Source organism: Bubalus kerabau, chromosome 6 (genome assembly GCF_029407905.1).
Source record: "Bubalus kerabau isolate K-KA32 ecotype Philippines breed swamp buffalo chromosome 6, PCC_UOA_SB_1v2, whole genome shotgun sequence".
Classification (NCBI taxonomy): Eukaryota; Metazoa; Chordata; class Mammalia; order Artiodactyla; family Bovidae; genus Bubalus; species Bubalus kerabau.
Window position 1 is genome coordinate 99,803,322 of NC_073629.1, and position 14,603 is coordinate 99,817,924.

General features: G+C 48.9%; 1 protein-coding gene across 3 annotated transcripts; it reads left to right on the top strand.

The window, feature by feature from the left end:
- Positions 1-1,068: 1,068 nt before the first annotated feature.
- Positions 1,069-13,865, top strand: LOC129656256 (taurochenodeoxycholic 6 alpha-hydroxylase-like). Of its 3 annotated transcripts, none has more exons than XM_055586969.1 (12): positions 1,069-1,263; positions 3,871-4,012; positions 5,318-5,362; positions 5,794-5,921; positions 7,170-7,294; positions 7,643-7,797; positions 8,239-8,345; positions 8,429-8,619; positions 8,717-8,850; positions 10,551-10,615; positions 10,760-10,836; positions 13,670-13,865. In XM_055586969.1, exons 1-12 carry the CDS (start codon positions 1,069-1,071, stop codon positions 13,863-13,865), a joined length of 1,560 nt encoding a protein of 519 aa, XP_055442944.1. The 3 variants fall into 3 exon arrangements, with proteins under 3 accessions (XP_055442944.1, XP_055442942.1, XP_055442943.1); XM_055586967.1 differs by having other exon boundaries at positions 7,739-7,797; XM_055586968.1 differs by lacking the exons at positions 7,643-7,797; positions 8,429-8,619 and having other exon boundaries at positions 8,239-8,366; positions 8,686-8,850.
- Positions 13,866-14,603: the final 738 nt, after the last annotated feature.

Sequence of the window (14,603 nt, forward strand, 5' to 3'; positions counted from 1 at the left end):
AGAGTCCTCATCCCTAGCTAGGAACCACTGTTCTGGGACAGATGCAATGATCAAGGAGAGGAAGACTCACCTGCAGAAGGAGGGACAGCTAGAGAAGGAGAAGACTAGGAGGAATGTGAACTTCCTGGACGTCTTCCTCTTTGTGAGAGTGAGCCTTTGGGCAGAAGCACACAGGAAGGGATACCTGCACTCTGGCCCTGCCTCCATAGATGGAGAATAGGAGCAGCTTGTCTTATGAGAACCTGTGGAAGTTTCAGTTGCCTCGGACAAATGAAAATCATTCATGTTGTCAAGCAGGGTATTTCAAGGCTATTTATACTAGAGAATTAAACCTGATTCTGAACAATATCACACTGTTAAATAAGACATCACAGGGATATGCTATTCAAGAAAGCTTTTTTTTTTTTAATCAGCTTGTTTGTTTGTTCTTTAACATTTTGTATTTTTTACTGAAATGAAAGTCGCTCAGTAGGGTACAACTCTTTGCAACCCTATGGACAGTAATGTGCCAGGCTCCTCTGTCTGTGGAATTCTGCAGACAAGAATACTGGAATGGGTAGCCATTGCTTTCTCCAGGGGATCTTTCTGACCAAGGATCAACCTGGGTCTCCTGCATTGCAGGCAGATTCTTTACCTTTTGTGCCACCAGCCCAATTTTTATTGGGGTACAGTCAATTATCAATGTGTGATAGTTTCAGGAGAACTCTGAAGGGACTCAGTCATCAGGAAGCTTTTAAAAATATTTACTTTTCTGTTTTATTTCAAACTGTCTAAAGGTTTCAAAAATGTAAGCATATGATAGTTTGCAGTATCCCAGAAAAACTCAAACTCCCAGATCAAGTTACAAATATTATCTTCTCTTTATAATACTTACATTTTGTAACAAAAGAGAGATTGGTTTAAGCAAAACAAAAAAAAAGAACAGCAAATCTGGAGGCCCAGGTCTGAGCTCTGCCTTCACCTTCACCCTCCCCCAGGTGGGCGGGGACATCCTCCCAGATCAGGCTGGGTGCTCAGGGGAGGTCAGCCACAGTCAGGGACAGTCAGCGATCCAGAAGCCACTGCACCATGAGTGTCTCTGCACTGAGCCCCTCCAGAGCCCTGGGCGGGGTCTCTGGGCTCCTGCAGGTGGTCTCCCTGCTCGGCCTGGTTCTGCTTTTGCTCAAGGCGGCACAGCTCTACCTGCACAGACAGTGGCTGCTCAAAGCCCTTCATCAGTTCCCGTCTCCTCCTTCCCACTGGTTCTACGGACACAAGCGGGAGGTAGGATGGAGCTGGATGGGGGAGTGGGAGAGCGGGGAGGGCTGGAGATCTAGAGCATGGTCACACTCAGCAAGTTCATACCTGGCCCTGTGCTTGCCTGAGAGCACAGATGTCCAGTCTGATGGATCAGCCCCGTGGGTTCACTGTGTGTGGAGACAACAGACAGGAATCTAAGAAGGTGTCAAGTCACAGGAAAAGAGGCTTACCTGCGGGGTTGGGTTATGTCAGGTGTGGAGACAGAGCGGCTTGGTTCATTCAGACTAAGGGATTTTCTAGTCCGGTAAGGTCAGTGCCAGAAACCCACATCAGAGGCCACACACAGGAGCAAAGTTCCCATGATGGGGCCAGGTGAGGAGAACTGCCTGTTTGGTGCCCTCTCTCTGAACTATGAGCTCTTGGAACTGAGCCTGTAATCCTCCTCACCCTCAGTGCCCAAAACAGAGCCTGCACAGAGTGGTGTCAGTCCATTGTGTGGAGGGACAGGCAGGAGGGAAAGGAGCAGCTTGCAGGCTGGGAGGGGCAGCACCTACCCACCCAGCACCGGCACCAAAGCCTGGGGGTGGGGGAGCTCAGAGCAAAGTCAGGGGCCACATGGAAATGGGTCACCAAGGGTCTGTGGCTTAAACAAGTTTTAGGAGATAATCACAGGTTGCAGAGAGCTGAGGTCTCTCTTCCTCAGCAGCACGATTAGAGCAGAGTGGAGCCAAAGACAAGAACTAGAAGCAGCCCAAGCCCCATGCAGGCTGGCCCAGTACCTCTCTCCCCTCTCCTTCCTAATCTCCTGCACCCCAGGTCACTCAAGGTCCTTCCCCGTTGCCTGTGCATTCCAGCCTCTGGGACTCAGCTCCCATGTGCCCTCTCCCTGGAATGATCTCATCCCTCCAATGAGTGTCTCACAAGTCCCAGACCCAAGTCATTTTCATCCTGAATCTCCCAGGAGTGGAGAGGACAGTCTTTTTCCCTTGGATGTCCTTCCCACAAGTCAGTGCTAACTAGATGCAGCTATTTCTCTCTGCAGATCATAGCGATGAGCTTCTTCTGGGAAACCTTGCCTCTGGTTCATGTTTCTATCCTGAAAGCATCTTGGTAAATTAGGAGCCAAAGAAAAAGCAAGTGCAGGCAGACTTCCTCACATCCAGGTCTGAGTTAGGCCCCCTTCCCCAAAGCTTCCTCATAGGCTTTGTCTTCTGTCCATCACACATTCATGATGCCCTCCGCTTATGGCACTTGCTCTCTCAGTCTACTTCACTAGCCTGCAGTCTCCAAACAGACAAGCATCTCGAGCCGCTGCCTAATTTAGTGCCTTCAATCTGTGTCTGGCACAGAGTTACTGCTCAGTAAACACAAGCTCAGTGAAAGAACGTGACCCAGAGTAGCCAAATTGCCTCAGAGCTGGTGAGTCTTGATGGTAGAAAGATGCTGGTAGAGGTCAGATACCAAAGTGTAGAGGGTTTGATCTGAGTTGCACAGAAGCCATTGAAATAAAGATGATGGGACTATTTGGAACTTGCCTGGGATCAACTGTTGACCAGAAATCCAGAGGTAACAAAACAAACTGAGTCTCCAAAGTAGAGGAGAGGCAGTTGCTCTGTGGTAAAGATGACAGGCCACCAGGTGCAGGGAAGAACATGAGCAAAGACACGGAAGATGAGCAGGTGGACCCGGTGCAGGAAGCGCCGGCAGCAGCATCCTGGGGGCAGAGCAATGTGTCCGTGGAATCGCCAGCCTGTCAGGGCAAGAAGAGAGAGGGTAAATTCAGAAAGGAAAGGCCTTTGTGGTCCACACTCAGGGGTGTACAAAGATTCCACCACAAGACGGGAAGTGCACAAAAGTTTCTGACAATTAGTCAATGAAAATGAGATCAAAAATCCACATATCAAAATCTTATTTCAATACCATTCTCATATGTGTACATGCAGAATCTATCCTACAACTGTGCACACACTCAATATGGAAAATAATATTACACACACAATGTAATATTTAATTTTTTTCACCTAGCCATACACATTCCAAACATTCTTTCATACTCATATACATTAAATGTATGCTGGGATAACATCAAACATATATATGATCAGGATGGCAAATGAAACTAATATATAAATTAAATTCTTAAAATATTTATCTCTTCTCTAAATAAACCAAATAATATGAAAACTTGCTTACTTTCTCCAGGGAGTCTTCCCAACCCAGGCATTGACCCAGGTCTCCCACTTTGTAGGTAAATTCATAATACCTGAGGTGCCAGGGAAGCCCACCAAGTGATACAAATTATCATAAATTGCTCAAGAAGTTATGTCACTGTGTGCAAATTATTTCCAAATGTTTCACAAGCCATGGAGTTACCTTTGATGTAAGATTCTGTAGGCAGTTTGTAGTGTTGGCCCATAACTCTACTTGACATGGGACAGAATCCGATCTTAGGAGAATGGTGGACAGCCTGCAAGGTTGGATGAGATTCCAGGTCAGAAGAAATCGTTCTAAACTCTTAGTTCTGCTGATGGATGTAGAGTGACCACCTGGTGCCCTCACAGGCCTTCACCTCCACTCCTGCTCTGGAACTAAAAGAAAGAAGTCATTGTCTTGTCTTTCCCTTGGTGACAGTTCCAAGAGGAGGACGAGCTGCCACAGCTACTGAAAAGGGTAGAGAAATACCCAAGGGCCTGTGTTCGCTGGATGTGGGGCACAAGGGCCTTCATATTGGTCTACGACCCTGACTACATGAAGATGGTCCTGGGGAGATCAGGTGAGAGGGAAACCCTCAGCCGGAGACAATCTTCCATTTGAGTACATGCCCCTGGGTGTGAAATTCCAGAAGACACAGGCACATCAGATGCCAAGGCCTGAATTCCTCCAAACACCCTCCCAACCAAAGCCAGATAGGACAACATTATTTACTATTATTAAATGCCTTACTCCTGGTGGACCTGGATTCTCTTTTACGTCTCTTTTCTTTTTACAAACAAATTGAGATGATCCCAGACCTGGAGCCAATTCCTTGTCCACACTGTCTTAGGTTGGGCACCTTTCACTGTTGCCTGTCCTGGGTCTTTTTTTTTTTAATTAAATTTATTTATTTTAATTGGAGGTTAATTACTTTACAATATTGTATTGGTTTTGCCATAAATCACCATGAATCTGCCACGGGTGTACACGTGCTCCCCATCCTGAACCCCCCTCCCACCTCCGTTCCCATACCATCCCTCTGGATCATCCCAGTGCACCAGCCCCAAGCATTCTGTACCCTGCATCGAACCTGGACTGGCAATTCGTTTCTTATATGATATTATACATGTTTCAATGCCATTCTCCCAAATCATCCCACCCTCTCCCTCTCCCACAGGGTCCAAAAGACTGTTCTCTACATCTGTGTCTTTTTTGCTGTCTCTCATACAGCGTTATCGTTACCATCTTTCTAAATTTCATATATATGCATTAGTATACTGTATTGGTGTTTTTCTCTCTGGCTTACTTCACTCTGTATAATAGGCTCCAATTTCATCCACCTCATTAGAACTGATTCAAATGTATTCTTTTTAATGGCTGAGTAATACTCCATTGTGTACATGTACCACAGCTTTCTTATCCATTCATCTGCTGATGGACATCTAGGTTGCTTCCATGTCCTGGCTATTATAAACAGTGCTGCGATGAACATTGGGGTACACATGTCTCTTTCAAGTCTGGTTTCCTCAGTGTGTATGCCCAGCAGTGGGATTGCTGGGTCTTGAGATGGCCAGACCACCACTGACTATAGAAAAATCACAGATTCTGTCTCATTCTATGGCACTGAACAGAGTTTATGTTTCAGGGCAATTCACCATCTTAGTCCTGTGGGTGTTCTGCTCTGCAACACTGAGTCTACTTTCCTGGGACCACGGTGACTATCAGGACAGAGAGAGTCAGGGATGGGAGGCAAGTGGGTGGTGGCTTCAGAGTGAGTGCTGTTTGGCAAGCACCAGGAAGGGAAGGGAGCCAAGGTCTAGACCTCAGCTGCTCTAGAGGCTGTCTCCGTGTTTGGTCCCATCCATCTTCCCTCCTTACTTTTCAGACCCAAAGGCTCAAATTATCCACAGATTCATAAAGCCCTGGATTGGTAAGTACATTTAAATAAAACTGCAAGCCACCCACCCGTTAGGTTAACCAAGAGTGGTTGTTTTGCGTAAATGGGGAACAGGTGCCAGGCAACCTCATCTCTGAATCAAACCTCATTTTTCTAAATACCATCAGTCTTTGTAATGGCGCTGTAGCCCTCCTGAAGCCTAGCTGCTTCTTCATCACTTCTCAGTCTTTTCTAATGTTCCCCGACTTTTTGATAAGTTCTTTTATCACCTGCCCCCTTACACCTTTTTGACCTCATTGCTGTCATAATCACATGCTATGGACAGACATACTGGAAATTCACATTCCTGAAGTGTACTGGCCTTGCTGACCCCTGCCCATAAGGAGACTTCTCCTGACACCCTTGGTTCCTCCCAAGAGGGCCCTAGCCTCCGCGACACCAATACACACCCATCTGTGGTCCAGGGACAGGTTTGCTGCTATTGGAGGGGCAGACGTGGTACCAGCACCGGCGGATGCTGACCCCAGCCTTCCATTATGACATCCTGAAGCCCTACGTGGGAATCATGGCCGAGTCTGTCCGAGTGATGCTGGTGAGTCCATCAATTGTCACCATACGTACTAGAATCCAGGACAGCTGCCGTAGTCCACTATCAGACACTTATGACCCTCAGACAACTATTGAATAGAGCCACCCAGAATGATGCACTCATGACTTAGTAGGAGACAGCACTCATTAAAGCTAGGTGGGACAGAGGAACATCTAGGCACCAACCTGGATCCATACTTTTCTCCTCACCAAGAGAAATCAGGGCCACGGTGTATTCAGGGTCCACTCTTCTCCCATCTCCATGTTTGAACACAGGGGAGTAGATCAAGGAGGTCAGCTCAAAGTGGCCCTGTCTGGCCTGGGCAATGGCAGCTGTGGAGGCAGAGTGGAAATCCCAGGATGTCACACAGGTGGGCTCTGACCTGGGTTCCATGGCTTCTGCACATCACTGAGCCACTCATGGGAGGAAATGAGGCCAGGTCTACATTCACAGAGCTGGGTCTTCACAAACACCACCTCTGATCCAGACCAGGTACCACCTGTTCTTAGCTAACATTAGATGAACGAAAGCAATTGAGTAGCTCATGCCCCATTAGAGCCATTTTAGCTTTTCCTTGCCTTGAAATATTTGCTTCCTAGTGTTGGATATTAGAGAAGGCAATGGCAACCCACTCCAGTACTCTTGCCTGGAAGATCCCATGGATGGAAGAGCCTGGTAGGCTGCAGTCCATGGGGTCACAAAGAGTCGGGCACAACTGAGACTGAGCGACTTCACTATCACTTTCACTTTTCACTTTCATGCATTGGAGAAGGAAATGGCAACTCACTCCAGTGTTCTTGCCTGGAGAAACCTGGGGAAGGGGGAGCCTGGTGGGCTGCTATCTATGGGGTCGCACAGAGTTGGACAAGACTGAAGCAACTTAGCAGCACCAGCAGCAGCAGTATTGGATATCACCTGTCCAGATCTGACATCAGGACACAAAAGTTCTCACTTTGTCCCCTGAGAAACTATGCTTTCTGCTCTGCCAAAGGTGGTTATTTTCATAAATTATTCCACATATTCAGAATTAGTTAGGATATTAGAGGAGAATATAACTGCATATAAGAAAGATTCAGAAAAAATAGGCATCACATTACACATGGGTTGTTACAGGCCTAAGTTGCTAAAAGATGTCTACTTAGAAAATGGGGAAATCTCATCTGAAGATGTAGAGACAAAGAGAAAGCCTGGACCCAGCAGCACAGGTCTTCTAGGGGAGCAGAGCAGGGCCAGTGCCTCCTCCCTCCACAGGACAAGTGGGAGGAGCTCGTCAGCCAGGACTCACATCTGGAGATCTTTGGAGATGTCTCCTTGATGACCCTGGACACCATCATGAAGTGCGCCTTCAGCCAACTGGGCAGCGTCCAGATGGACAGGTCAGTGACAGCTCTTCAAGGGCAGGGTCCTGTTTTCCCAAATGGGAAGGACTTACCTGACAGGCAGTAAGGGCAGTGTGGATGTTTATCAGTACAAAAAGTAACATTCTACAGAGAGACGTGCACCACGGTCAGATTCCACCCAGACCACCCTTGACTCAGTCAGAGGTCCCTGACTCCTGCTCAGGGAGAAGCCTGGCCTCTCAGGACACCTGTAAAGGACTTTGGGGGAGGGCTCCCGGGAAATGAGGCAGAAATCACAATGCCTCGGTGTTACCTGAGGAATCTGACCCTCTCCAGGTCAGTGCCTCCCTCAACTCCAGCCTCTTCTGCGTCCTTTCCCTTCAGGAACTCCCAGTCCTACATCCAGGCCATCGAGGACCTCAGTCATCTGATTATTTCCCGACTGCGGAATGCGTTCCACCAGAACGACCTCATCTACAGGCTGACCCCTGAAGGCCGCTGGAACCACCAGGCCTGCCAGCTCACCCATCAACACACAGGTTCCCCTCCCTCCTGGACTGCTCCCCCACCTTCATCAGGCTCACTTGGCCTGGCCTTGACCCCTTAGGCAGATCCCAGACTTCTGCTTCCTCTTCAGGAGCTGGCACAGACCCACCTGCTGCAGGGACTGGGAACCCAGAGGTCAGGGAGTCAGGTGTTGAACAGGGAGTTACAGGAGTCCCCATGTTGGTGATGACTGAGTGAGACCCTATCCAAGCAGCATTCAGCCAGAGGCCCAAGGGCTGTGCTACTGTCGGGATTCCCGTCTAGAGTAGAATGTGTTGGCGCCCTAATTCCTGACCTGTTCACCCAGTCCCACCCTCACCCTCATCCACCTGGCACCCAGACTGGGCCTGAGGAGCAAATGGGGTTATGGTGGGTACAGAATCTGAACTGCCCAGAGTGCTCAGTTCTGGCTGGAAACCACTGATCTGGGACAGATGCAGTGATCAAGGAGAGGAAGGCTCACCTGCAGAAGGAGGGAGAGCTGGAGAAGGTGAGGAGCAGGAGGCACTTGGACTTCCTGGACATCCTCCTCTTTGCCAGAGTGAGTGTGGGCAGGAGAGGCCTGAGCCTTTGGGCAGAAGCACACAGGAAGGGCAGACCTGCACTCTGGTCCTGCCTCCACAGATGGAGAATGGGAGCAGCTTGTCTGACGAGGACCTCCGTGCTGAGGTGGACACGTTCATGTTTGAGGGTCACGACACCACAGCCAGTGGCATCTCCTGGATCCTCTATGCTCTAGCCTCCCACCCAGAACATCAGCAGAGGTGTCGGGAAGAGATCCAGAGCCTCCTGGGGGATGGCGCCTCCATCACCTGGTGAGCGTCCTGGAGATGGAAGAGCCCTGGCCCACCTGAACTAGAGAGAATCCCTGCTTGTCCTGTCCTGCCTGCTCTCAGATGGGCTTCCTTTCAGGGACCATCTGGACCAGATGCCCTACACGACCATGTGCATCAAGGAGGCCATGAGACTCTACCCACCAGTACCAGTCACTGGCAGAGAGCTGAGCAAGCCCATCACCTTCCCTGATGGACGCTCCTTACCTGCAGGTATGAACTTCACCTCACCACTCAGCTAAGCACTGTGTAGGACCACGTGGTAGACCAGTAATCCACCTGTGCATTTCCAGTTCCAGGATGCTCTGGTTCTTGTCTGCCTGAAGATAATATTTATTCTGTAGTTTGAATGAGTTTTAAAAAATGCTTTTCCATAAATCCTAGGATTAATACTACCATATACCCAACAGTCCTACTACTAGGAATATACCTTGGGAAAACAGAATCCAAAAGGCACATGTGCCTCAGTGTTCATTGCAGCATTGTTTACAATAGCCAGGTCGTGGAAGCAACTGATAGATGTGTATATAGGTGTCCACTGATAGATGAATGGATATGAAGCTGTGGTCCGTATACACAATGGAATATTACTCAGTATAAAATGGAACAAATATGAGTCAGTTGCAGTGAGGTGGAAGAATCTACAGCCTGTTATACAGAGGGAAGCACTCAGAAAGAGAAAAACAAATATCGCATATTAACACACACATGTATATATAGAATCTAGGAAAATAATGCAGATGAATGTATTTGCAGAGCAGGAATGTAGATGCAGACATAGGGAATGGACTTGTGTACGCAGGAGGGGAAGGAGAGGGTAGGACAAATTGAGAAAGTAACATCGACACAGATAGACTATCATGTGTAAAATACTAGTATGTATCTAGTGGAAAGCTGCTATATAAAAGGAAGCCCAGCCTGATTATCTGAAATGACCTAGAGGGGTGGAATGGGAATGGGGAGAGAGGTGCAAGATGAAGGGGATATAGCTGTTGTTTAGTTGCTAAATCATGTCTGGCTTTTTTGTGACCCCATAGAGGGTAGCCTACCAGAATCCACTGTCCATGACATTTCTCAGGCAAGAATACTGAAGTGAGTTGCCATTTCCTTCTCCATATATATAGATACATAACTGTGCCTTATTTGCACTGTAGTATGGCAGAAACTAACACACCGTTGAAAAGTAATTAACCTCTACTGAAAGAAAAAATGTTTGACACAAAACTTGAATGCAACAAAGCTCAACAAATAAATGTTGACCCTTCTGTGCAGTCTTATAATAGAGCCTAAAATTCTGATTCTTGAATCATGAAGGCAGAACCAGAGGGAGGCATGGTGCTTCCATATGGGGTGTAAATAAGAGAGGGAGCTCAAAAGACTCCACTGTCATGGGTCAGAGGCTCTAGTCTCTGAGGTGCCCTCTGGTCGATGGCAAAGAGCAGGTGATGATGAGGTCTGAGCCCTGCCATGGCTGGAGGCCACCCACTGACTCAGCACCCAGTGGGTCTGAATCCCAGCCCTGTTCCCTCCTGTGGGATCATAGACCCAACCCTTAACCTCTCTGAGGCTCAGGTGCTTCATGGGCTTGTGGGGACAGGAGTGCTTGCGTGAGGATTAAATGATTCTTGCACATTCCCCAGCTTCATGATGGCACTTGATAAATGTGAGTTGTCACCTGAGCTGCTCCTAAGCATAACCTTGCAGTTCTTTTAATTCTCAATCCTGGGCTGTGGTCACCTACCCCTAATCTGTGATCGTGTGCTTTGTCATGCCCCGCCCACCTGGCTTGCAAGAGCATCATTTCTTTCAGAGTGACCGAGGGTGCTCCCATGATGGCTCCCAGGACTTTTGTGAAGCCGCACATCCCCTGCACTAGGGGACCATCAGGCTTCTCTCTCTCCTCTGCCCCACAGGAATCTTAGTCTCCCTCTCCATTTATGGGCTTCATCACAACCCGAAGGTGTGGCCGAACCCAGAGGTACGATGGACCTGGGAGGAGGAGATGGGATGCTCTCTCGACACCAAACCCTTCCCCTGCTCCCTCTCTGGGATTCTTATCCGCCAGTGCATTCATGTGAGGGGTTTGACCCCAAATGTCCTGACCCTGGTGCTCTCTCTGCAGGTGTTTGAGCCAACTCGGTTTGCGCCAGGTTCTACTCGACACAGCCATGCCTTCCTGCCCTTCTCAGGAGGATCCAGGTGAGGCCTCTGTTCTGGGGGAGGCAAGTGTCACAGGTTGCTACCCGATGTGTGTGACTGTCTACCTTCATATGAGGAGCATGAAGTTCTGTCCTTGTATGTTGATGTACTGAGAAGGAGGTGTGGGTCTCCATGTACAAGAAGGTCTTCAGGGCCCACCACTCTGACACTGACCTCCTATTGTCCACAAGAATTGACCTCATTTCCATGTCAGTGGCCAATCCAAAGTATCCAGTGTTTTCCTCACTCTAGGAGTATGATGTTTGAGCGTTACAGGTCTTCATGAAATTTAAACTACACACGTTTGGTTAGCACAATTTCAGTCACCTTAAAAGATGATTTTCTCTGTTCCCGCCTTCCTAGTCAGCCCACTGTCTTTCTGCTTAATTCACCTGTCCACCCTCACTGTATTCGGCGTGCTTGCCAGGATTGGGAATTCCATGTCCTGAGGCTTCAAGTCATGTATGTGATCAGTTACAGTTGTAGTTTGAAGAAAGTTTCACAGTCATGAGTGTGTTCTCACTTCCTGCAGTATATCCGACATAGATTTGACTGTGTATTAACATAACCATGACATATATTTTCTGTTGCCAAAATTCTTTATTAAAAAGCAGAGTTTAGATACCATAGTCCCAGATTATACAGAGTAATGTTAGTACGAAAAACTTTAAAGTGGAGGACAATCAAGCCTGCTTTGGGAAGTCTATTGCTGATCCTGCTCGTGATGCCAGTTTCTCACTGTTCATACTGTGCACACTGTTTGCTGAACCCAGGATAGACGCAAAGCGTCAGCTAAGAGGCTGGAGGAGGACTGGAGGAGCCATAGGAACTGCAGACACGTTTATTCTCTCCTGGCTGTGTTATGGCCGCCATAACACAGCTCTGTCCGGCCTGACGCAGCCGCCGTAGCAGCAGCCGTAGAAACCATAACATAGCTAGAACATAACCTCATATAATATAACCATGATGTCGCTCCAACGTGGCCCCAATGCAGCAGTAACCAGGGCTTTCATAGTCAAACTCATAAAGGCGTACCACACACCGCCCCCTGACCTTTTGCAGGTGGAGCTTATATAACAAAAGTAGCCAGAGTCCAAGCGAGTACCATGTGACTCACCTACGCAGTGCTATACGTGATCTAGCTGTTCCATAATCATTAGCTACAAACCTTGAGGCAACAGTGAGAGACCGCAGAAAGAGGGCGCCTGACAATGCCATTTTGGCTAATTTGCTCTTTCCCTACATGGGGGAGAGTATTTTGTGTTTGACACGTGCATTTGAAAAATCTATTGCATGTAAAACATAAAGCACCCTTGAAATAGCTGTTAGCCTGAATGATACACTCCTAATGATCGCTGTGAAAATCTTAAAGGGCACAGAACCTCCCCTGAAATAGTAACTTCAGTGACTTGTAACTTAGTAGAAGCAAGTTTTTTCTGACTGTACAGATCTAGGAAACTTTCAGTTGGTGAATCAACCTTAACAGAAGAGTGTTGAAGTAAACTGTCTTCCTGAATTGATTCTAGGATTTGGTTTATACCAGGGTCCAGTCCTTCCTTGTAGACATGGCTGCAGGTCATTCAGTTGCTACTAGAGGGCAGGACGGACTCAGCAACTTGATTCCTATGTCAAACTGAATATTTCTTATATTCTCATTCCACTTGAGTTGTTTTCAATTCAATTAATATTGTTCAAAGGTGAAAGTATGTATTAAGCATGTCTCCGTGTGCCAAGACCTGTGCTAGGAGACGGGAACACAGGGATGATAACGCTGTCCTCCCCCAGGGCTCACTGTCAACAACATGTCTCCTCAAGACAGACGTCATTCACACATCCACTCTTTCACTCATCCATTCCTTGGGCAGACTGTGGAGGATCCACGATCCAGCGCTGTGCTGGGCACTGGATGTGCTGCGTCCTTGAGTTACACCCATGGTGCCCTGAGGGTCCAGAGTGGGCAGAGGTGCAGCCAGCAGAGGGGGTGAGGGTGGTGGTCACTGGATGGAGCCTTGAGCATGAGGATGGCAGAGGCGAGAGGAAGGGACCCCAACCGTCCCTGAGTCAGGAAGACGAGAGGGACAGACCCCAGGTGAGTGAGGAAGAATCCAGAGAGGGCTGTGATGCCGCTGAGGCACTGGGACGTGTGCTCCCTGTGATGCGGAACAGAGCAGGCCTGGAGCTACTGGGGCTTTAGAGGGAGGGGAGGAATGGAGGCTGAAAAGGCCTGATGAGGCGACCAAGTGACGGCAAGGAGGGTCATTTCTGGATTAGAATGGAGCGTTCCAAAGGTAGATTGACTGAGGGACTGAGGGAGACAGGAAGCTAGACCATTAACTGGGAAGGAATGGGTCCAGTAGGTTCAGGGTGGTTAACCCTTGTCCTCTCCAGGAAGCCTCCCTGTTGCCCTTCTGATTCCTTGCACAACCGTCTTGTCTTCTCTGGGGACTGGGCAGCCTGTCTGTCCACCGTAGGTGGTAAGGTCCTGAGAGGCTGTCCACCCTGCCCCTACAGTGCCCTGGGCTGGCCTGAAGCCGGGCATTGCCAGTGGACAGGTGAATAAAGTACTGGTTCACATCTTGATCCACTTGACTTGACTCTGAGGCTTAGAGCACTGATGCTCCCCAGGTTTCCTGCTGAGAGCAGGATATGAGTTAGGAGCTAGTCCGTAGGGAGGTGGGCTTTGTCATCTGTCAGGGGGAGAGCTTCGCTGGCAAGTTGAGTGTGATGAGTAAGGAAGGGATCAGGGCTGGGCCACCTCTAGGAGAGCCCTGATTCCCTGTGCTCAGCAGGGGTTAGAAGCCTCTGCTTACTTCCTTTTTATCTCCAAACCTAGGAACTGCATCGGGAAGCAGTTTGCCATGAATGAGTTGAAGGTGGCCGTGGCCCTGACCTTGCTTCGCTTTGAGCTGTCACCGGATCCCTCCAGGGTCCCTGTGCCCATGCCAGTCATGGTGCTGAGATCCAAAAATGGGATCCACTTGCAGCTCAGGAAGCTCTCTGATCCAGGTGGGGACAAGGACAAGCTCTGAGGGCCCCTGCCCACCATCCTGTCTTGCTGTCACTCTCTCCTGTCCTTGCCCCTTTGCCCACTTCCTGCTTCTGTCTGCTCCCCTGCCAGCTTGCCTCATCCCCTGCCTCCTACCCAGCTGACTTTCTGCCCTTCTCCTCTCACCTTTCTCCAGGCTCTCTATCTGCTTGTCTCTCCATCTGTCTCTGACCCCCTGTATCTCTCACTGTCCACCTGAATTCTTATCACCTGACACCCTCCAGTCTGTCTGTTCTCTCTTGTGTTTCTCCCCTTTTGCCTGCCTGTCTGTCCCTGAATTCACTTCTGTTTTGATGGTAAAATGAATTTTCTGTGCCTTAGGGACTTAGAACAACACAAAGTTATCCTCTGATGGCTCTGGAGTGAGAGGTCAGAAAAGGGTTTCCCTGGACACAACCAAGATGTTGACAGGGCCTCATCCAGGGACCTGGGACAGGATCCTACTTTTTTGCCATTTTTGCCTCAGAGCTTCATACCTTGCATTCCTTGGCTCCTGGGCCCTCCTCCACATTCAAATCCAGCTGCTGCTGCTGCTGCTAAGTCGCTTCAGTCGTGTCTGACTCTGTGCGACCCCATAGACGGCAGCCCACCAGGCTCCTCTGTCCATGGGATTCTCCAGGCAAGAACACTGGAGTGGGTTACCATTTCCTCCTCCAGTGCATGAAAGTGAAAAGTCAAAGTGAAGTCGCTCAGTCGTGTCCGTCTCCTAGCGACTCCATGG